Below are 24416 nucleotides of genomic sequence, written 5' to 3'. Positions count from 1 at the left end.
GGGCATTGCTTCCCAAGCTGCAGGTACTGTGATACTTGCACCTAGGATATTACTTTCATTGGGATATTACTCCCACAGCATAAAAGGTTTGTGCATTAATTGCATTCATTTTAATGAAGATGTACGCAGGATGTAATTCAAAAATTCAATTCGACATGGCAAGAAATATAATACATCTTTTTTCCCAGGATAAATCTTTATCTATTTGTTTATTGGCTTATATTTTTCCACCTAAACATTGTTATTCCACCCAGCTTATTCTGGACAATTAAATTGTCTCATATATAATTATTATACCGTGATCATTCACAATGCCATTAGGAGTTGGAAGAGAAATGCTCGCATGCAGTGAAGAAAAAATACTTTTAATTTAACTCCATTCACAACTTCTTAAGACATTTCTATACTCTTTTTGAATCCTCTTGCTTGTGGATGTGGTCCTCGTGTCTTTCTTATGCATCAAAAGTATAAACATATCTATTAGCAATCAAAGACTTCATTTTCAGGTCTCTTCTGCCTACAGAGCATGGTCTGGTGCTGCAAAAGGTATTGTTTACTGAAAGGGGCTTGGAGCCCGCCCATTGCTTACCATTTGTTGGCTTCATTGGCACTCTTATTCGCTGCCTCCTAATTGGACAGTGCTTTCCGAAGTCACTTCCTGGTCAATAGTTTGGACCAGCGACCAAGTAATGATTGATTTACTTTAATTAGTGTCCTTCCGCTGTTCATCACAGGGCTTCAGGTACTATTTTATTTATCTTCTTACTCCATTGCTTCTTCCCCACCCACTTCCCCTTACTTCTTTACCTCCAACCCCCTTACATTGTTTTGCTTCTTCCCCTCCAACCCCCTCAACCGGTGCCATTGTTGCTTCTTCCCTTCCACCCGCACCCTCCTGTTGTCTGTGTTGCCTTACCTCCCACCAGCCACAACAAAAAAAGTGTTATGACGCAGCCTTCACTGGCAACGTCATAGCACTTTTTCTTTAGAACTGCTCTATCCTTCCCATGTTGTCTGTTTCCTAGCTCTCACCCTCTCTCCTGTTGTTCATCTTGCCCACTGCCACCCGCCAGAAGGAAAAAAGTGATACGGCATGGCCTCATAGAGCTCATAGAGCTTTTTTTCTAACTTTACTTTCAGCCAATACTGCACAGCCACACTTCTATACAACATGGCTAAAGGATATTTACAAAGCCAATAACTCATAAATTGGCTTGGCCAATGCTTGTTAAATGTATATAAGCTGGAGCTGCATGCCTATAGCGTTCAGTGCAAACATTTAGGAAATATTAATGTGATAAGAAGAATAGAAAGGAGAACCAGGCTATGACTGATACTCAAGAACAAGAATTGTCTGACATCCTTGAGCTGCACCCAATGATGAGCCTTCATCACTTTGTGCCTTTGATCTGAATGACTATTGCTGCAGCCACTGCCTTGTAGACTGAGTTTGTCAGAAAGCTTTGTGAGCACTCTGGACACAAAACAGGTATGATATTCATACTGTAGAGTCCCTCCGACAAAGTAACTAATAAAATAAATACAAAAGCTCTATAGTACAATCAGTTGTATTTTGGGGCATTTTATGGTTATTCTGTGCCAGTACAAAAACATATGTGATTCCACACTCGAGCTGCACGCATGTTTCACACGCTGACTACAGATTCAGGAAGAAGACAGACACACTATGTAGTCGGCCCAGAGTAACAGCAAAGCAGGGAGCAATTGAATCATCCAAGTATCTTGTTATAGGTAAGAGATTACTAGGTGCAAGGCCTCTTTCACATTGTTGTGTTAAATGTAACTTGCCATCGATAAAGTAAAATCAACACACACAGACATTCATAAACACTCTCTGAATTTTCTCTCTCCAGTCTAACGACTAAGGAGTCCTTGTGCAGGCATTGCTGAGGATTTTAGGATGTGCTGCCATGACTCTGTAACAGTGGGATGCTAATTGGGCCTGTAGCATGCCAACCAAGCACCAGGAAGCAAGGGAGGATTCAGATGATATATGGTATTGTAAATACTTTCATTTATCCAATGACAGGTAAAGAAGCTGGTGCCATTGAGAGATCAGTCTTTGCAGGAGGAGCTCAACCGCCAGCACGGCAACGAACGCCTTCGTCGCCAGTTTGCTGCTCAAGCTAACGCAATTGGACCTTGGATCCAGAACAAAATGGAGGTAATCACGTATTCACTAATTTTGTTGATCACAATGCATGTTCACTAATATAGGCCATAGGCCATTTTGTTTGTCATTTAGTGTTTGTTGAGATTTTGGGTTTGTATAATGACATCACAAACAAACAATGAGCCATTGATGGAACTCCATATTTTAGCAGTGTTTGCCTCAGGGTTACAGCGATTTGCACCTCTATTATACTGTTTCACGTCTAATTGAGAGTGATAGATCATTAGTCACTGCATTAGCATTCTCAGTATATCTTCCAAAGCTTAAGTAACTTGTTAGAGAAAGCAATAATGTCAGCCCCAGAGCCTGGAGAGTATCCCAAGGGGACCCAAGAAGGGAATCTAGTTTGTACCAGGAGACCATCTGTAGGAAGTTGGCTCTGTATGCACTATTTCAAAGTAAGGAATAGTATGCACAGAGTCCAAGGGTTCCCCTTAGAGGTAAGATAGTGGCAAAAAGAGATAATTCTAATGCTCTATTTTGTGGTAGTGTGGTCGAGCAGTAGGCTTATCAAAGGAGTAGTGTTAAGCATTTGTTGTACATACACAAGCAATAAATGAGGAACACACACTCAGAGACAATTCCAGGCCAATAGGTTTTGTATAGAAAAATATATTTTCTTAGTTTATTTTAAGAACCACAGGTTCAAGATTTACAATGTAATTAGCAAAATAGCATATACAGTTTTCACATAAATCACATATAGCTATTTTAAAACTAGACACACTGCAATTTTCAACAGTTCCTGGGGGGGGGGGTAAGAGTTTGTTAGTTTTTGCAGGTAAGTAAACAACCTACGGGGTTCAAGTATGGGTCCAAGGTAGCCCACCGTTGGGGGTTCAGAGCAACCCCAAAGTTACCACACCAGCGGCTCAGGGCCGGTCAGGTGCAGAGGTCAAAGTGGTGCCCAAAACGCATAGGCTTCAATGGAGAAGGGGGTGCCCCGGTTCCAGTCTGCCAGCAGGTAAGTACCCGCGTCTTCGGAGGGCAGACCAGGGGGGTTTTGTAGGCCACCGGGGGGGACACAAGTCCACACAGAAAGTACACCCTCAGCAGCACGGGGCGGCCGGGTGCAGTGTGCAAACAAGCGTCGGGTTCTCAATAGGAATCAATAGGAGACCAAGGGGTCTCTTCAGCGATGCAGGCAGGCAAGGGGGGGCTCCTCGGGGTAGCCACCACCTGGGCAAGGGAGAGGGCCACCTGGGGGTCGCTCCTGCACTGGAGGTCGGATCCTTCAGGCCCTGGGTGCTGCGGGTGCAGAGTCTTTACCAGGCGTCGGATCTTTGAAGCAGGCAGTCGCGGTCAGGGGGAGCCTCGGGATTCCCTCTGCAGGCGCCACTGTGGTGGCTCAGGGGGGGCAACTCTGGCTACTCATGGTCTCGCAGTCGCCGGGGAGTCCTCCCTGAAGTGACTGTTCTCCACAAGTAGAGCTGGGGGCGTCGGGTGCAGAGTGCCAAGTCTCACGCTTCCGGCGGGAAACGCAAGTTGTTTCAAAGTTGCTTCTTTGTTGCAAAGTCGCAATCTTGGGTGAACAGAGCCGCTGTCCTCAGGAGTTCTTGGTCCTTCTAGATGCAGGGCAGTCCTCTGAGCCTTCAGAGGTCGCTGGTCCCTGTGGAAAGCGTCGCTGGAGCAGTGTCTTTAGAAGTGGGGAGACAGGCTGGTAGAGCTGGGGCCAAAGCAGTTGGTGTCTCCGTCTTCACTGCAGGGTTTTTCAGCTTAGCAGTCCTCTTCTTCTTAGGTTGCAGGAATCTGAGTTCCTAGGTTCTGGGGAGCCCCTAAATACTGAATTAAGGGGTGTGTTTAGGTATGGGGGGTTAGTAGCCAATGGCTACTAGCCCTGAGGTTGGCTACACCCTCTTTGTGCCTCCTCCCTGAGGGGAGGGGGGCACATCCCGAATCCGATTGGGGGAATCCTTCATCTGCAAGATGGAGGATTTCTAAAAGTTAGAGTCACCTCAGCTCAGGACCCCTTAGGGGCTGTCCTGACTGTCCAGTGACTCCTCCTTGTTTTTCTCATTATCTCCTCCGACCTTGCCGTCAAAAGTGGGGCCGTGGCCGGAGGGGGCGGGCAACTCCACTAGCTGGAGTGCCCTGGGGTGCTGTAACAAAGGGGGTGAGCCTTTGAGGCTCACCGCCAGGTGTTACAGTCCCTGCAGGGGGAGGTGTGAAGCACCTCCACCCAGTACAGGCTTTGTTACTAGCCACAGAGTGACAAAGGCACTCTCCCCATGTGGCCAGCAACATGTCTGGTGTGTGGCAGGCTGTTAAAACCAGTCAGCCTACACAGGTAGTCGGTTAAGATTTCAGGGGGAACCTCTAAGGTGCCCTCTGGGGTGTATGTTACAATAAAATGTACACCGGCATCAGTGTGCATTTATTGTGCTGAGAAGTTTGATACCAAACTTCCCAGTTTTCATTGTAGCCATTATGGTGCTGTGGAGTTCGTGCATGACAGACTCCCAGACCATATACTCTTATGGCTAACCTGCACTTACAATGTCTAAGGTTTTGCTTAGACACTGTAGGGGCATAGTGCTCATGCACTTATGCCCTCACCTATGGTATAGTGCACCCTGCCTTAGGGCTGTAAGGCCTGCTAGAGGGGTGACTTATCTATACCTATAGGCAGTGTGAGGTTGGCATGGCACCCTGAGGGGAGTGCCATATTGTCTTAGTCGTTTTGTCCTCACTAGCATACACAAGCTGGCAAGCAGTGTGTCTGTGCTGAGTGAGGGGTCCCCAGGGTGGCATAAGACATGCTGCAGCCCTTAGAGACCTTCCCTGGCATCAGGGCCCTTGTACCAGGGGTACCAGTTACAAGGGACTTACCTGGATGCCAGGGTGTGCCAATTGTGAAAACAAAAGTACAGGTTAGGGAAAGAACACTGATGCTGGGGCCTGATTAGCAGGCCTCAGCACACTTTCAAATCAAAACTTAGCATCAGCCAAGGCAAAAAGTCAGGGGGTAACCATGCCAAGGAGGCATTTCCTTACACCATCCACTAAGGTGGACCCCATAGTTTCAGGAGAACTTGGTGGGGACACCTGACACAAGCGTCCAACCAGTTCTGGTATCTGGAAATACCACTCCGCAAGGGAGGGTGCAGAAGCCAAGATGGAGGGGTAGGGCGAGGAAGGACTCATCCCCTAACCTCTGTTCAGCCCAAGAGTACAGACCCGGGGATGGAGATTCAGGTTCAGGATATCATTCCCGACCTGGGGGAAGGGGCAGCTGCCACCAGCATCCCTACGGTTTTGTCTTTTGGCAGTACCACCCCTAGAGGGAGGGTGCTGAACCCCAGAACGAGGTGCGGGGGGAGTGGGGAAGGACTCACCCCTGACCCTGGTTCAACCCAACAGTACAGACACTGGGTTTGAAGACTAGTTGCAGGATATCACCCCTGGACTGGTGGAAGAGCTGAGCAGGATGGCTGCCACAACAACTGCCACAACGCCCTAACAGTTCTGGATTCTGGGGGTCCCACTCCCAAAAGGAGAGTACAGAACCCCAGAAGGAGGGGCATGGGGAGGAAGGACTCACCACTGACCCCTGTCCAGTCCAAAGGTACAGGCCAAGGAATGGAGGGCCAGTGTCAGGATACCACCCCTTAACTGGTGGGAGGTGGAGTCGAGAAAGGATGTGATGCATTTAGGGCTACCACCCCCCACTCTTAGAAGCCACAGAGGACAGAGACCCATGAATAGCCTGGGGACAGGCTTTTAACAGTGCCTGCTGTCAGTGGCCTCTGTTGGTTGCTGTCCTTAAGGATAGAGTTTTCCTTGGGTTGGGGACAGAAGTCAGGCCCAAGGGTTAGAATTGGCCACATTACTTTGTTGGCAATGGTGGTACTGTCTGCTGACTGGGACACATCCCTGAGCAGATTAAAGTTAGGTGCTTCTCAGATGGGGTCTACAGATGAGGAGAAGGATTTCCCACTGGTTAGCTTAGTTGGACCTGAGAGCATAGATAGATAGAGGGATCTAACTGGGTTCAGATAGGTGTAGAACTGGCATGTGCCCTTGTAGTAGCAGACCAGGGTTCCCTAAACAGGGAAGCCCATCAAGGTATTGATTAGTCTATCTCAGCTGTAGGTTGGTGGGGGATTGTGTTGGACCTGGCCCTTTTTGCAAGGTTACCCCAAACTTTTTGCCTTCCTCCTCCTATTTCTCTGACCTTCTTTTTGCTGGCTTTAGGATACTGGGTACTTTACCTCGCTAATCAGTGCTAAAGTGCATGTGCTCTCTCCTCTAAACATGGTTTAACTGGTTTACACTTGTTTGGGCATGTTTGATTTACTTGTATGTCCCTTGTAAAGTGGTATACCATATGCCCAGGGCCTGTAAATTAAATGCTACTAGTGGGCCTGCAGCACTGATTGTGCCACCCACAAAAGTAGCCTTTTAAACTGATCTCAGGCCTGCCACTGCAGTGCCTGTGTGTGCAGTTTACTACCACTTCGACCTGGCATTTAAAACTACTTGCCAAGCCTTCAACTCCCCTTTTATTACTCATAGGTCATCCCTATGGTAGGCCCTAGGTAGCTCTATGGGCAGGGTGGTATGTAAGTAAAAGGTAGGACATGTACTTTTATGTTTTGCATATCCCAGTAGTGACAAACAGCCTATTCCGTTTTTCACTACTGTGCGGCCTGCTCTTTTCATAGGTTAGCTTTGGGAATTCCTTTATACCATTTTGAGTGCTAATTCCTGATTAGAAAGGAGTGGCTTTGTTATGTTTGGGATAGTACTGATAAAATGCTTATAGGTGTATTTGGATTTTACATTAATACTTTCCAAATTCCACTTTTAGAAAGTAGGCATTTCAGCCTATCTCCAATCCACGTCTGGTCTGGGTGACAGCTATACTTTGTGCATACTCTCTAGACAGCCACCACACAGGAAGGGCTGGGTGTGACACAGGCTACATCTTCATTCATCTGCATACTGATAGTCTTCCTGGGCTGGGAGAGGGAGAGGTGGTTCACACTTACATGTCAAAAGATTGTGTCCTGCCCTCACTCAAATGGGTGATTTACCCTCTACTGATCATCTGGAGCCTCAGCCGGGCTGAAAGGGATTTTTGTGCACTTCTGAGGGATCTTTTGAAGCCACCCCTACATGAAAGGCATTTTTGAGTATTAGTACTTGGGCTCTGATCCCATATCTTTAGACACTGCGTGGGGCTTGTAACCAGGTGCTGCTGGCTCTACAAACTGCACATTGCCAGAGGACTGCTGTGCTGCCAGGAGGAACTGCCATTTGGACTAACTGCTTTGCTGTGTCGGACTGCTACCTACTGACTGTTGGGCCGCAGAAGGAACTGCCACTTTGGAAACCTGACTTCATGTCCTGACATGCCTGCCTGTGCCCCTCAGCACGTGTTCTCTAAGGGCTTGTTGGCTTGCCCCCTGTTCACGGGGTATCAGGACCATCAAATATTCCCCGCTTTTGCATTTTGCTCCTGAATAGCGCTTCATTTGGCTTGGGACGTGCGCTTGATTTTTGCTTGTGGTCCGCGCTTCTTTTGACTGGGGATCAGAGCTTCATCTGCCGAAAAAAGCATGTCCTGCCTGCCAAAAGTGCCAACATTATGAAGGAGAACTCACACCTGGGACCAGTGTACTCAACCACTTGCACCACAAAGGCAGTGTGCTGAGAGTCTGCGAGCCACTTTCCTGGAGGAGACACATTTCTTAAGTAACAGGGAGGCCTGACGATGTCAACACTGACTCAGAGCGCAGAACCCAATGGGGTGTGACCACATTTGTTGTCTGACGAGAGGAGGTCCCTCCCAAGAGCCACCTGGGCTCAAATGCGGAGGTGGTACTGTGGGAGGCCACAAAGGATTTTCCGCCATCCTGCGCTTTTTCGGGAGGCCCGGGACCCGCAAAAGAGGCTGCACTGTGTTCTTAATAGCTGCACTGCGTGTCTGCAGGCAGATGTATTTAACCACTCTGCAAGCAGGGGGGACCCAGTGAGGCCCACGCTAAACTCTACAGTGTGTGCGCCTCCCATTGGGTCTCCTTGGGGGTACTTGGCTGGATGTCGGATGACGAGATGAAACCTCGACGGAGGCCCCCAATTGCCACTAGGGACGTTCTGGATTTAGGAAAACTGAATGACTGTAGTATTGGTAGTAGGCATGCAGGTGCTCCTGTGCCCTACCTTTTAGTCATAAGTGCATTTGTTCTAGCTAGGCCATAGTGTTTACTGTTACCCTGCTAATAGAGGTGCAGATGTACCTGGATCCATGGTTACTTTTGGTTACTGATGTGCGTTTCTGCTGCATTCCCTGTACTACAGTTATGATACATATTGTTTTTGCCGTGCATTGTCCAGGGTCACGAGTACTACCTAAGTAATTGCATTACATGCACAGTAATTATGATCCATGCCATTTTGGTCTTGTCTTACCTACAATATAACACACACACATATATATATATATATAAAAAATACAAAAAAAAAATATATATATATATATGATAATTCCTGTGTGGAGTCTCTTATTGTGGTGTATTCATTGTGTTGCTATGTAAATATGTTGCGCAAACGCTTTACACATCGTCTTTGAGAATAGGCCATGACTGCTCTGCGCCAAGCTATAATAGGGTGAGCACAGGTTGTCTCTGGTGTGTATCTGACTTGCCCTGACTAAAATGGTGGGTTCTGCCTAGCTTAGGTACATATCCTAGCCAACCAGAAACCCCATTTCTAGCAAGAAACAAACCAACATATCAACTACCCAACTAGTAACAGTGTTTGAAATCTATACAGAGGTAGATGATTGACTGTGTGTGGGGGTATGAGGTATACTTCCACAATTAGCAAAAGGGCCGCAACACATTCCAGGTTCAAAGTGGCAAATTATGTTTTTTTTTCTTTGTTATACTTTGGTTTTGAGCGACTTTAGCTTAACACATGCATAAGCACAGCATTCACATAAACTGTTCAACAGGCATTAGGGAGTACAGCGTACTCTATGAACGCTAATTTGCTTTCTACACTCCATTTTCACACAAAATATTAGTAGCGGGCAATGAATTTCATAAAAACTGCACATAAAATGATCTCTTTTGGTAGAGAAGGGGTTCACAATGTATGCATTCTTACAGTGTGTAGCATACATTTTCCATAATAATTATTTATTTTCAGTATAGGCATATTGGAAAAATAACGCTTGGTATCAGTAACTTTGATTATATGTTTTTTGTACTGGTAGTCAATATAACATTTATTATATATTTTTTGGAATTGTAATTTAGTCAATATAACTGAACTCCTTCTTGTGATACCTATGCTGTTCTACCCATATTAGGATGACACTGCTTGCAAAATATGCTTATTCGGGGGAAATGGTGAAACACCAATAACTTCTCATGTTTCTCCTGGTCAATGTGAAATGGTGATCGTCAAACATTGGGATTTTTAACATGAGTGTTTTATCACCACAGTAATTTTTTGATGTGTTTGTATGAATGTGCGAGGGTATGATGACACAGGGGGTCATTCCTACCCTGGCAGTCATAGACCGCCAGGGTAGGTGACGGAGGAAGCACCGCCAACAGGCTGGCGGTGCTTCCGGGGGCATTCTGACCGCAGCGGAAAAAGCCGCGGTCAGAAAAGGGAAGCCGGCGGTTTCCCGCCGGCTTCCCGCTGCCCCAGGGAATCCTCTACGGCGGCGCTGCAAGCAGCGCCGCCATGGGGATTCCGACCCCCTTCCCGCCAGCCTGGTTCTGGCGGTTTTCACCGCCAGAACCTGGCTGGCGGGAACGGGTGTCGTGGGGCCCCTGGGGGCACCTGCAGTGCCCATGCCACAGGCATGGGCACTGCAGGGGCCCCCTAACAGGGCCCCACATTGATTTTCAGTGTCTGCGTGGCAGACACTGAAAATCGCGACGGGTGCAACTGCACCCGTCGCACACCAGCAACTCCGCCGGCTTCATTCGGAGCCGACATCCTCGTTGGTGGTGCTTTCCCGCTGGGCGGGCGGGCGGCCTTTTGGCGGTCGCCCGCCAGCCCAGCGGGAAAGCCAGAATTACTGCGGCGGTCATTTGACCGCGCAGCGGTATTCTGCCGGGGGAACTTTGGCAGGCGGCCTCTGCCGCCCGCCGAAGTTAGAATGACCCCCACAGTGTTTTCTTCCTAGTTTTGTCTGAACTGGAGGAAGATAACCAGTCTCTTCCTGTCCCACCCAAATCTCTTGTCTATACTTGCTTTTGAATATATGCCTATGCCTTCTAATTCTTCCGCTTTTTATTTTTGCAGATACGATGCAATTTGCACTCAGGCCCCATCTCTCCTCGCTAGCTTGACTAAAAAAGTGTAAATCAGTGGCATTCTTTCAGTGCTTTTTTAATGCAGTGGGGGTCGCTCGAAAAATATTAGGGTTCTAGCCAGGACTTCTCTGAGTCAGTTCATCTGGTAGAGTGTCAGTCTCCATACCCAGTGATGTGTTCCACCAAATCTAAGATATACTTGTTAAGGCTGTTGGAGGAGACAAGGGCAGAGGAAGACGGAATGTAGATTGGATCTGAATGGGTTCCAGCATGTCTTCAACAGCTGTGCTGGCAGACCAAGCACTAAAACTTATTTTGTGTTCAGGCACCTCTCTGAGCTGAATGTATCTTTCAGCCAGAAATCAAAACATGGGGAATACTGCTAGTGGGGGCACTCGAAGGACAGAGAAGGTGAAATGTCCAGAGGACACATTTCTTACCACACAATGTCTCCCTGCACACCACATGTAAGCCAAACAAACAATACACATCAAGTGGAAAAAAGGGCCCCAGTTATGGAAGTCTGAATGGATTTTACCTAGAGAGGGTCAGTGGGTTACTCGTACAGAGGTTCAGATGTGAGGCTGTACCCCTTAAATGAACCTCAATAGCCACCGACTGCAATCTCTGGCTTACCTAGTGAGTGGGCTGCAGCTGTAATCTACTAAGGGTGTGCGTACACTATGGTTGCAGTTTAAGTCCAGTTGGGGTTTGTTCATTGCTGATGAGTAACACAGAAACAGGTACAATCCATGTAATGGGTCACAAATATGAAGCTCACAGGTCGGAAAGTGCAGAAAGAGCAAAAAAGCACAGCCGTCCAAACAATCTGAGGACTTTACTACACTATATTAAGGATGTTAATGGTTCACAAATGTGTTTGTGGAATGCATGGGTTATATGTTCCACATTGGTCACTTAAGAAAGTTCATTCCAGGATGAGCTACGCAAGAGTCAACATGTATGGGGCAACCAGGAACTAGCCTTGAGCTTACTAGTTGGTGTTACATGTTATTTTAACCAGATGTGTAATTAATGTATTTATTTAGATATGTTGATGTAGAGCTTGCTATTGGCTGCGTTGTGAGTTAGGAATTGATATATAGCATTATAGCATTATACTTGTCGAATGACTCGGGTATCAATTTCTGTGATAGTTACTACATAGGTGGCTCGAGCTGTGTTAATTAAGTTTTTACTTCATGAGTGAAGTGTTTTCAGTTAAATTTAGTGTGGCGTTTGCCTTTGCACCATTTATCTATTGCTTGGTGATTGACTACTTACTGCTTTTGGATTCTTTGTTGTGTGAGATTAGGAAAGGCTAGGGCGTGATGTAAAACAGCTCTAAGGGGCTGTGAGTAATGTTGCTGGTTTTCAGGGAAAGTTGAGAAAGCCTAGCAGGACGGTAACAGTGGGTTAGGTTGTGGTCTCAGCGGTGCAGAGGTCTAGTTTGAGCACATTAATGAGGACACCTTTGGTGGAGCAGGACCACTGCAGAGAAGCATTTCCAGACAAAGATCTAGATAGCAAACAATTATGTCCAATGGCACTAGGAAGAGGCAGTCAAGGGCTGGCATGGAGCTAATGACCTGGGCTAGAGAGTTTTCTTTTGAAGATGTGTATCACCGGGTGATTTTTTTTATAACGTTTTGGTGTTTCTTATAACGTTTAGGAGGTAGCCCGCAGCACTGTTACAATTGGTGGAACCCTGGAGGATCAGATGAACCAGCTGAAGCAGCATGAACACAATATCGTCAGTTACAAGTCAAATATTGACAAGTTGGAAGGAGATCACCAGCTCATACAAGAGTCCCTTGTCTTCGATAACAAGCACACCAATTATTCAATGGAGGTAAGCAATGACCGTAGGGTTTTGCATAGATCTAAACAGTTGCATGGCCTCAAAATTTCAGGTTAAACGCCACTTTGAAAACAAAATCATAGCAGCATGGAATCTTCTGTGTCTAATGCAGATGCCTTGTTTGTCAGTACATAGCACCTCCGCTTCTGATATCTCAACTTCGAAACTAAAACATTGTATATTGTGATCTTTCAGCTAAGCATTTCAGATTTTGGCGCAATTAATTAAAATTAAACTTCTCTCTCGAATGTATACTTTACCTTGAATATTTGAAAGAGGCTTTTTAGCAAGCAGCTGAATCTCTAGTGTAGGCTAGTTACACTTTGCGGTGCAACAACTCACCTTCACTGTCCGTAGGAAAGCACTTGTTAATGGTCAGCTGAATGGTTAATTCAGCTATCTCCACTGACCGTTTACCAGCAGACCACAATTGACTTTTCATCCAGCAGACTTGTGACCATATCAGAGTCCATTAATTAGAGAGCCTTCAAATTTGAATCCGTGAGAAGCTGATAAAATCAGCTCTCATACCAAACCATTCCAATGCTTTATCTGGATTTCAATTTTGATCGCTCATCTTATATTGATCTTGCTGTAACAAAGCATGCACTGAAGGGCAGCCAAGCCTGGCCATTTTGTACTTCAAAATGTCACAACTAGCCATCCACACTGTGCATCTTCCATCAGGATGTTCAGATGATTGGTTGTCCAATAGTTAACTGATCACACATAAAAATTGGTCCCAGTTTCTCACACAGATGCAGTATAAGACTTCTTGTGGGCTATAACAAAGATGGAACCATGTCTGCGTTTGGAGCACAAACTTGACATTAGTTGTTACTAGATATGTAGGGTGTTCTATGATTCTGTTAGAATTCACACCCTCATGTTCATTGGTTGGGTGAAGCTGTACCTAGAATTTAGAGTAAACATGTTTAGCAGTATCTTAAGTAATAAGCCGAGATGATAATTGCCTGAGAGACACATTCCACTCATCTCCAGAGGTCCAAAACAATGAATTGCCTATAGGTTTCTGCACACTCAACAGGAGTGTATAAGAGCAGTGATACTCGGCTGTTAGCTTTCTATTTGTACTTCAAATTGTGGTGGTACATTGTAGCAAATGTGTCTTATGGAATATGTTTCCAAACTGAAGGCCTGACTTAGGTTCCGCAGATGGGTTACTCTGTTACAAACGTGAAGGATACCCCTTTTGCCGTATTACAAGTGCATTACATCCAGTGGCACTTGTAATATAGTGGATGGAGTAATCTATCTCCCGAACTATAACTCAGGCCTTCAGTTAACATTTTTTATTTTGGGTGTTCTACTTTCATTAGTACAAACAGATAAACCTTAAATAATTTAAGACTTCTAATTTTCCAGGGCTGTCTTCCTGTTACCGCCTCGCAACTCTCTTTGCAAGAACAATCATTCATTGATCATTCGATAGTGGGTGGGGCCCTCTTTAATAATTGTAATCGTATTTATATAGCGCTTACTACCCCTGACGAGGCGTCGAAGCGCTTTCGATGAGTAGCACGCTACTCCGGTACCCAACAAGAATTAGTGATGGATTAGTATAATTTAATAAGGAGTACAGTTTTAGTATTATTGTGAGTTAATTTGAGTTGCGGATATGAGAGTTTGTTAGTTAGATTGACTGGAGTAATGGAGGGGTGGAGGAGGAAAGAAATCCAGAAGTGTTAATTGGGAGTTTATCCTTCATTTACTCAATCCAAAGGCTTGAGATGAATAAAAGGGGAGCGGAGGGGAAAGAGGATGTGGAAGGGTTAGGGAGAGCATAGTAGCAGGGTGAGATGAATGCAGGAAAATTTAGTAGGGTTGTGTGGGAGGTCACAGAGGTAGAGTGAGGTTTGGTGAGTTAGATGTGGAGGTGGAGGGAAGAGCTTAGGCAGAGATATTTAGGAGATGAAAGTGGTCGAAGGGATTTGGGATGAGTCCGAGTGAGAATGGAGGATAGTTTGATAGAGACATGACATAAGAGTGATGAGTAGATAAGTCTGATAAAAAGAGAGCAGAAATTCATAGATATCTAGTATAACAACCCAAAAAAAAAAAAAAAAAATAATAATATCACCCGGCGAGCCACTAGACAATCAAAATAATGGAGTTCTGACTTATTATCTGATACAATATTCTTAAAGATCATAAACATTATAGATCTGATTCACAAAAAACCTTTATCTAAAGTGCACAAAAAGTACCATCCTCAAAGCATGGTTCTTTCTTTTTTAACTCACAATTTGCAGTCTGTGTGCCTGCCAAAGAAACCCACACTCTCACAACATCTGCAAATCGGGCGCACCTACTATAGACGAAGAATTAGAGTTAGAAATGGGAACACATGCTAAGTGGCAGGAGAGTGGCATTGATAATCAGTGTCGCCTTTACGATTTCTGTTTCGAACAACCTTGAATTTTATTACCTATTTTCACATAATTCAAGCCTGCATGATGCCAAACAGTAATTATACTTAAACATTCACATACAAAGTTTAAATATTTCTGGCCTGGGGTACAAAAATCCTTAAAATTACACTACGTGGAGAGAGACAGAGGCCAGATGAGGGATGGAGAAAGACTCGTATAGTGAAAATAATAAAAGTGAGACACTGAGAGAAATTAGATAACTTTAGTATGGTGCAGTGTAGAAGTTGGGGGCCCTAGGCAATTGCCCAATTGATCCATGCCTTAAAACGTCTCTGTGAAATAGGTTGGAAAAAAACCAGACTTTGTTGGTATTCAACATTAATTCCAGTGATTTTCATATCCTGTCTGTGCACTGAAATTTAATGCCAAAAAGCTAGAGTAAATAGGCTGAAAAATTCCAAACACTTCCAAAAAGCTGTGGTGCATTTAGAATTTAAACCTAAGCACTTGGCCATAAACCGGCACATTATTCACTAGCAAAAAATGTATTGCTTTAGATGTACAAACAGAAAGCATTTGTCTTCGTATATGTAGGTGCGAATGCCATAAAATATTTCTTAAATCCATAAAAGAAATACCGTAACAAAGCTAGTATGCATAATCTTGCGAATTATAGAGCTGCTACTTTTTTGTGAATCTGCCTCTTCTTTTAGACATTTATCACACATCCACTGGGCTAAAAATCTTACATTCCTGAAGGGAAATAATCTCTCGGGCCTTTGCAGGAACCAGCATTAAAGCAAGTGCAGTGTCTGATGCAGCAAAGCTTTATCACTGACAATGGTGTATCTGGAAAACGACAAACATAATTAACATGTATTCATCCTTCCATACAAGCGTCTTCTATGACTTGCTGTTGTTCTCCAAGTATTTGTTATACCCACTAATGTCCTGTCTTAATTGGCTGATCACTGAACTAATGGCTGTTTCTTCTTCCTACAGCACATCCGGGTCGGGTGGGAGCTGCTCCTCACTACCATCGCCAGGACTATCAATGAGATTGAGACACAGATCCTCACGAGAGATGCCAAGGGCATCACCCAGCAGCAAATGAATGAATTCCGGTCCTCCTTCAACCACTTTGATAGGGTACAGTACTCATGCATTTCTCTACACCAGGCGGAGGCTTCTAGAGGGGAGCCATCTTGCAGTCCGCTCAGCTCTTTTATTCTGCAAAGTTGAAGCTTAGTCAGAATGTAGAGCTATAGGTGACTTATCACTGTCTGGCCGTAGCGCAAACTGCCTGAAAATCAAATTCACACTTTATATATGGGTGACCCCAAGGAGCAAATATCTTTGAATCATTAAACCTTCAAATATATTTCTGAAACGTTTTCCAGGTAGGGAGGCATCAATGATTCTTCTAATTATTTTCTCACTCTTGCTGTGTCATTATTAGTCAGTCATCAAAACATTTCAACCAATCAATGTTTATGAAAATTGCAAAAGTCAACACGTTTCAGTGCTTATTGCTGCTTCTTCAGGGCTAGATTGAGCTGTTGGCTATACTGCATAGTCCACTACCTCTTTATCACATATCTACATCATTCCATGACGAACAGTCACCTATTACATGTTTATTTCCTTTCACTGAATATAAATCCTAATGATATGCTAAAGTGTACTTTATGTAGGCAATATGATTGAAAACTGGTGGTCTCTTTGCTGAGTTTGACTCTAAAGAAGCAACCTTCAGTTGTGAAATGTTTGTTGGCACTTTCTCAGTTCCCCTGAATCTGGGTTTGCAAGGTTTGTTTGTTCTGCACCTCGGTCGCCCCTCACTGTAGAAAATAAGACTTAACTTGTATTCACAAAAATATCAAAGAAAATTCTAAGTTTGCTTTATGAAGAGCTGTTGTGCCAAGTGTTTTAATCCTGGGCATCCAAATTTCAATGATATTAGCACCCCGTATAAAATGCTGACACTGGCTCAGACAATTTGAATGCTTAGAACCCTGGCCATTAATAAGGGTGCTTGGCAATAGTTTATGTTCATTATAAATCTGCTGAGTGAGGCATATGAAGGAGAAGGGGACAGCTGGCTTCTTGGTAATCCTGTTGGAGGCTGTGCTGCTAACATATTTACTGCCCACATGCTGTCGATTCTAACAGCTGTTAATTGCCCCTTCACCTAACTAAGGAGCTTCACTATTAACTGTGCTTCCCCTCTTTATGTTCCTTCTCCTTCTGTCATTGTCGTTAATGCTGTAAGCAGAGGTCAATAATGTTTAAGTGTTCCATGGGCACTGAATTGAAATGTTGAGCCAATCACAGGTGGAAATAGGCAAAACTAAAATTTCTTGTGTTTTTTTTTGGGTGGTTTGCAGTGCATGGAAACCTTACTGTACAAAAAATATCTAGCGTGGCCAAAACTAGTTGTACTCCTAAAAACACAGGTTGTCTGTCGCTTCTGCTAATTAACACTGTAATCATCCCTGATTGTCAGAATGATTTGCCACTAACATGATTGCTTATTTTCCTTTCTAAATTTGTTTTGCGTCATCCATAACATACTACTAGACTGAGTCTGGGGAGCTGCGGCCTGAAGAATTTAAAGCCTGCCTCATCAGTTTGGGACAGGTTGGAAATGACCAGCAGGTAGTGCACGTGGAATGCTTTACATATGGATTCCATGCTCTTTGTGTTGTTTCTTTAAACCAGGCACCTGTAGCCTGCTCTTTCCTTCTTCTTATCAATATCCCTCACAACTTTTTTCATGTTATTCGGCACTGAACAGACCAATTTTCAGGGGTAGGAATACTTTCTCAAAACTTTGCTGTTCACTTACTGGTAATCTTTACTATTCTGATTACCCTTCCATATCCCATAATTTATGTAATTTCAGATATGTCGACCGATCGGAAGCAACACATCATTTATATAACCATAGAAAAGAAAAATGTACCCTTTCTTCCCTCACACTACTCCCCTTTCTCTAGTAACCACCCTCTAAAATGGACCATAAATGGAAAGGATCCTCTCACCTCGTCCTGTCATCACCAACCACTGTGGACCAAGGCTGGAGAATAAGAGGGGGAGGAAGGGAAGTAAATACTGGGATGCGGAAGGTTAATAAGATTAATGAAGAAATGAAGATTACCAGTAAATAATCGTGCCTTACCTCCTCAAGCCTCCTCATCCTAGTCATTACATAATTTGAGAATGTACTAAAACAGTATTAACCCAACCTGTTCCCACAAAAGACAATGACTTTATTTATTACAGAAATTGATTTAAAAGAAACTTAAGTAAGGAATGACAGTCGATAAAACCTTGCCCCCAAAATCCAGTGATTCCTTGTTGCTGTGGGAAATGATTGTAGAAAGGATTGCTCTGGTGGGCAGTTGATAACTAAAGCTTCTTAAGAAATTGAAATTATAGACGCCATTCAGCAACTAGGGGAAGAAGCTGAAGCTTGCGCATGCTCAAAAATACCAATATGAAAAAAGAGGTAATGGCAGGGTCAATAAGTAGCAGAACTAGAAATGTAAATCTGAATTGCTCTGGTGACATCAAGTAGATGTGAAGAAAAATTCAGAAAGAAAGAAGCAAGAGTTATTTTTTGCTCTTGGTACAATGTAAATTTTGCCTTAGGAATCCTAAACACAGACGCAAAACGAGTTGATCTGGAAAGACTCTGATGTAAGAGTCTCATAAAGGCTCAAAGGGAGACTCCTACAAAGCCTTGAGAGTTAGAAGTAGATCCCAAAAAGGAGCAACAGGTCTGAAAGCAGGACATGGTATTGCAAACGCATCTAGCCTCACTGTGGAGGAAAGCCCACCTCACTGAGCCTTTAGGGACTTAGCAACTGCCCACCATCTCACCCAGATCAAATCCATCTTGCAGAAACTGAAGAACCCACAAGATTCACAGCTAGGGGGATACAAAGAATAGTTCTGAGAAAGAAAACCAATGCTTTTAATTTGATTTTACGGTTTTTAGTCTTGGACAGTAGCATCCAAAGCTGAAAAGAAACCTAATTGCTATAACTCTCTTCTCTCAACTATCGACATGTTTGTTCATAATCACCTTGTGCTCCTTAACTAGGCAGAGACTGTTACAGGAGATTAGAGAGAGAAGGACTTTCTGAAGAGGAGTAGCTTTCAGAAGAAAGATCCATTCTGGGGAAACTGTTAGACTGTGAAACAGGGAAAACCACCTAATTTGTGGCTGCAATGGGACAATCAGAATGGCATCTGCCTCTTCATTGTGCAGTTTTACTATATATATTTGCAATCAGCGGAGAGAGAGGAAAGGTATACATCAGCAAAGGGGCCAAGAATAGGATAGCGCATCCGTCCCTCAAGACCACAATATGAAGCGGAAATAAAGAAGAAGTGCATTTTTAGGGGCTTGCAAAGAGGTCTACTTAAGTAGTCCAATGTTGCTATAAGATCCTAGAGAGGTAGACGTTGTGAGGAGTAGGAAATTCTCTGTTCACAACACGTGCTTCCATATTTTCTACTCTCGGATCTGGGGATCTCACAGTACAAAAAGATGTTGTCTTGTTCAACACCTATCTGGAATTCAAAGAGTTCAGAGACTGAGTGCCTGCCACTGACTGTCTTTTATATAAGACTATGCACATTATTGTCTATTTGTTCATAATCACCTTACACTCCTTAACTAGAGCAAACAAGAGGAGAGCACGATGCAGTGCTGCTTATTCACTCAAACTGAAAAACTAGACCTTACAATGGAAGTCAAATATCTTGTGCTGTGAGAAACCCCAAAGTCTCCCCACCCCATTTTGCTGACGTCTGTCACAACAGGCATTGGAAGGGAGAAAGGAACACGTTTTTTGAGGTTTGATGGAATGATTCAGAATGTATTTTGCTCTCTGGACTTGAGGTCCTGAGATGATAGGCTCCAAAAATGAGAAAGATGTTGCACCAGAGTACCCAGGTGAAGACTACTCTAAGACTCCATAATTACACAGGAGACTTGTGGAACAAGAAAACCCAAAATGGTTATGTTCAGAACATGAGGCATTCTTCTTTGCCTGCCCCAGGCAAAATCTTGATGTGTGTCCTTCGACTGTAAGCCATTCCCTAATTGGTGCATTCTCTTGAGCCAATAATGCAGACAGTTGATGACAGAGCTTGCACACAGCTTGGATGCCCGCTGAATAGGAAGAGGTACAAAATGAAAATGAGTCTGGAATCTTGCTCTAGTGAAGTCAGACACTACTTCTTTTGACCTAATCAGAAAGCTCTGGTGGGTTAAGAGATGACAACCTGTTCCTTTGTCTGTTGTGGTCCTGGAAGCAGACAGAAAGTCAATTATCCAATCATCAAGGCAGGGCTGGATTAGAATTCATAGAATACAAAGAATCTCTACCAAGGGGGATATGACCATGACGGATTTTTCTGGAAAGGTTATGAGTCCCAAACAGAACATTTTTGATAGCCAGTGGTAACCTTGAATGTTGAACCTGAGACATTTCTTTTGTGCTAGATGGATAGCTAAATGTAAGTAAGCATCCTGAAGGTCAACGGCTGCTGTGCACTCTTCTGAAGAGATCAAATGAATGACTCTTTGATGAGTCTCCATCTTGAAATGTACTGGCTTTAAATACAAATTTAGGGTGATTAGGTTGATGATCAAGTGATATGTCTGATATGATTTTAATATCTTACGCTTATGGGAGTAATCCTCTGACCCATCCCTTATGGTGGGACTGTGAACACTACATTTGTTTCCACTAGATCTGCTAGCTCTTGAATACAGCCAAATATCTTGATGAATCCGGGAGCCAAGGAGTGGGAACAGTGCTGGAATCTGGTAGCTGTGTCGCGTAGGTTCTCATTAGCCTAATGAGACCAGTGGATTCGGGCGGCAGAATCACCTGGACTGCGGGAGACTGAGTCTAATCCTGCACCACGTAACACCTGTCGGCCAAATCCTGGTTTCGTTCCGGCTAACTAGCAGTGCCTCATCTCCACCGAAGAGCAGGGATGACACAAATGACTGCTCAGGGAAATCGTGGTCACTCAGATCTCATCTGTTTCTCTCAGTGACATTAGTCTCACATATTCAATGACAATCAGAGGCAGAGTATAGTTCAATAAGGTTTTTATTGAAGTAACTGCATCTTAAATAATAAATCATGTATTGCAATAACTATGACGATGAAGCATGACAGGATTAAAATTGTGACAAGGAGAGTAAAACAGAAAAATAATTCTTCTATGTTGTCACTACGGTTTTTAAGAATATTTCCTACCTAGGCTATGTTAGAGCACAGCATGTTAAGCTCTAATTCTGCCCTTCAGGTTCCACTGGGAAGACATCATCCCTCATACCTGAGCAAGAGGCCCGTAGTCTACATGAGCAGCTGCAGCGAAGCACCCAGCAATCAGCATACAGTTGTGTTCATCTGGCTGGAATCTCCCTCTGACATACATGGGTCAAAGTAGTGTTTCTATAATAAAACAGCTGATGTTCCAAGAAAGGATCCCTACGTAAGAGTGTGTATGTTTCTATGAACATTGGAGACAAAGCATACCACTTTTGCCGGCAACCTATTTTACCTCAGCCTTGAGAAAAGCACAGAGTGAAGAAATGTTTTGTTTAAGAACACAGTGCTAACCTAGGCTAAGAGCAGTTAGATAGAGAAAATAAAACAAGACCGCAAATGTAGATATTGTTAAAATAATATAACAAAGCTAGAATAAAACATATCTAGGTTAAAGTGCATAGCAGCAGGCCTAGTTTTGCTAAAATAACGTGTATAAAACTATAGCTCAAATGGTTACACAACAGCTGCACTTCAAAATCAGACATTATCCTTGCTGAATGATCTCTTGAACCTCAGTGTAGGAAATTGATTTCTCCTAGAGGGGGCTGAAAAGAGAAAGCTTACCCACCTAGTACCTCCTACAGGCAGAGCATGCTATAGTCAGAAATTCTGCCGGGATTTACTGCTGGTAAATGCACAGTGGGAGTCTCCTTTGGGTCTAACGTCTGCCTGGATTTCGCACTTAGAAGGCTCTACTGGGACAAAAGTGATACTGGAACCATCTCCTGCCAAAAGACCGGTAGAAATGCCTATGTTGATGACTATGGGATGACAGACGGGAAGACTCAACTGACTTACGCTGTCCTATAAAATCTGGGTATCCTTTTGTTGTTTGAAAACATGAATAAGGTACTTCTTTAAATGGTGTCTAAATGGCATAATCTTCAAATAAGATATCTTGAAGAGAGCTGCTTTTTGAGCACCATGTGCCTCCCAGTTTTTCAGATTAATTTGTCAACAGTCTGCCACATTAGACCTAGAGGCAAATGCCAATGCTTTTGAACATCGCATGACACACTGGACAGAAATTTGGCCTGAACTTCCATGTGTATTAGGAGTCCTACACAGACTGTAGAGACAATGCAACTGCTTGAAACATCTTGGCTAGATATTGTGACTGGTAAACTTCATCAACATTTGCATTACTGCTAGATTTAAACCAGAAAAACTTTGTGCTAGAGTAGCCTCCACTCTATGATGAACAGGTGCCGATACTACCATATTCTGTTACCTCTGAGTTGTGGCTCACCAAGATTGCCAACATGAGGTCAAAAGTAAAAAATGAAGAAAGCTCCACTTCCCCTTTGGCCAAAGGGAACAGTTTCATACTAAACCTTGGCAACGGTAGTTTGACAGGATCTCTCCATCCTGTTAAAAGATGGTCCTAGATTTCTCTGTTAATCGTCAGTCTGTGATGAGACAAAACCTAGAACTGTTGGAACATCCCAATTCTCACCTAAATAATGAAATTGGCAGGTAGTTCAGACCATTGCACACAGTTATCTCTGGGTGCGGGATCTCGGTCAGGGGTCAGTCCTCATCCTGTCTTTCAAAAGGCTGAGATGACCTAGAGTAAGGAGACGAGATATCTGATGTAGAGTCTGATGCAAGGGAAGACGTATTCTCGTGAGCTACACATTGTGCTTAGCACGACCCCTTAGTTCTCTCCGGGGCAGCAGAAAGGAATTCAATAAGAGCCTGTATCCAAGGCTCTGGTCTTGTAGGAGGAGCTTCAGTTGCCATCATACGCCATTTCCTTTCTTTATCTTGGTGAGAAAAATAGTGAAATTTAGCAGTGTGTTTGCCATGCTGCATGGTCCAACACCAACACAAATCAACCAAAGCCAGTGGTCTGCGTATAAATAAAAATGCAAACAAGGCTCAAGGTGGCTGAAGCAAATGCCTGTGATCAAAACTGTCTGTGAATTCTCAGGGCTAGTACAAATACACAATAAAAAGGACCTTGTTGCAAAAAGCATATCTCATAGGAGAAATGCTGTCCATTTTCAAGTATCACTGATAAGAGTAGAGCTAATAACCCATAAATGCTTGAAGACAGGGTGGGGTGAAACCCAAAACTATTAGTGAGGTCCTTAAGGCAAATTATGATTGAGTTGCCAGATTAGCAAGCAGGCCCAAAACCAAGATAACTGCTGAACTCATACCGTTATCTATTAGATGGTGAGTCAAAATCTGAACTACTACAATACAATCATATTTCTCCCATGTTCTTCCTCCTACTGGCCCTAAATTCAAAGACAGGTCAATAAGAAGGATAACAAATGGTGAAGAAACTCCATTCCCCATGAGGGTCTCTTCACCTCTCTCACATGATCTCCAGATCCTTTAAGGAGCCCTACTCCCACTGTGCAGATTAACAAATAAGATTGTGGTACCAAAAATAGAGACCCGGAACTACCAATCCAAAGTTAAATACATTCAGTAATAAGAGGTCAGAGTCAACGCCCCTTTGACCAAGAATATCAAGATGCAGCCTTTACTGACCACAAAGAAGACTTTGATTTTGACGGCCTTGCAGTGAACCTAGACACCATATTGCTTAGACTAGGCCCACATACACCCAGAAGAACCCTTCTCCGTATCTCCGTCCAGCCTCTTCCTTACAAACTCAAGTGTGGTTGTTGGTCAAACGATTCCACACGAAGGTAGCCCAGCACAACCCGAGCTTTCATGGACTTACTACTTTATCATTATTGGAACCAGGGGACCCCAACTAAATCACTATTGGAATTCAGGGGCCCCAATGAGTCCTTACTTTTAGCCAGGGACTCAGGCCTAAACATTGTTGATGATGTGAACCACAAAACAATACACACAAAATACAGAAAGAAGCATTCCATCACACACATACACAAATAACACATTTTATTTAATTTGTAAACAAAATAAAACCCTGCTCTGTTCCCACAAATCAATCTGAGGTTGTATATTTGTATACACCTAATTGATCTGTTAATATTAGTTAATTTTCTAAGCAGCCACGGACCCCCTGAGGAGGCTTTGCGGACCCCAGGAGTCCTCGGATCACAGGTTGGGAACCAGTGTACCAAAGAACTTCTTCCATAAAAAACCCATGCCACGCTATACAGTGGAACCCCTTTCTTGTGCAACAACAAGGTCCTGGAAAACAGAAAAGTACAACAGATTAACTACATAGAACCGAGGCCCTACCAAAACCATGATAATGACTGCTGGGACTCAGCCAAACAACTGAAGGATGCGATGTGAACCATCACATATGTGGTTTGTGCTAATAGACTGACCTAGTTCCAAGGGTGCAGATGTGAGGGAAGAATTATACTTTTT

The 24416-nt window shown here is 43.8% G+C and overlaps 1 protein-coding gene across 1 annotated transcript in view; it reads left to right on the top strand.

Moving 5' to 3' along the window:
• The window catches only part of ACTN2 (actinin alpha 2), a 274880-nt gene that overhangs the window by 231615 nt on the left and 18849 nt on the right, over window positions 1–24416 (top strand). Inside the window, exons 16-18 of the mRNA XM_069234482.1 lie at window positions 2051–2185; window positions 12146–12325; window positions 15730–15876. Coding sequence (XP_069090583.1) covers window positions 2051–2185; window positions 12146–12325; window positions 15730–15876 — 462 coding nt within the window. The remainder of the gene's footprint in view (window positions 1–2050; window positions 2186–12145; window positions 12326–15729; window positions 15877–24416) is intronic.

The sequence above is a fragment of the Pleurodeles waltl genome, chromosome 5, assembly GCF_031143425.1.
Source record: "Pleurodeles waltl isolate 20211129_DDA chromosome 5, aPleWal1.hap1.20221129, whole genome shotgun sequence".
NCBI classification, from domain to species: Eukaryota; Metazoa; Chordata; class Amphibia; order Caudata; family Salamandridae; genus Pleurodeles; species Pleurodeles waltl.
Note: the sequence above shows the minus strand (reverse complement) of the source record. Positions and strands in the feature narration are given on the sequence as shown.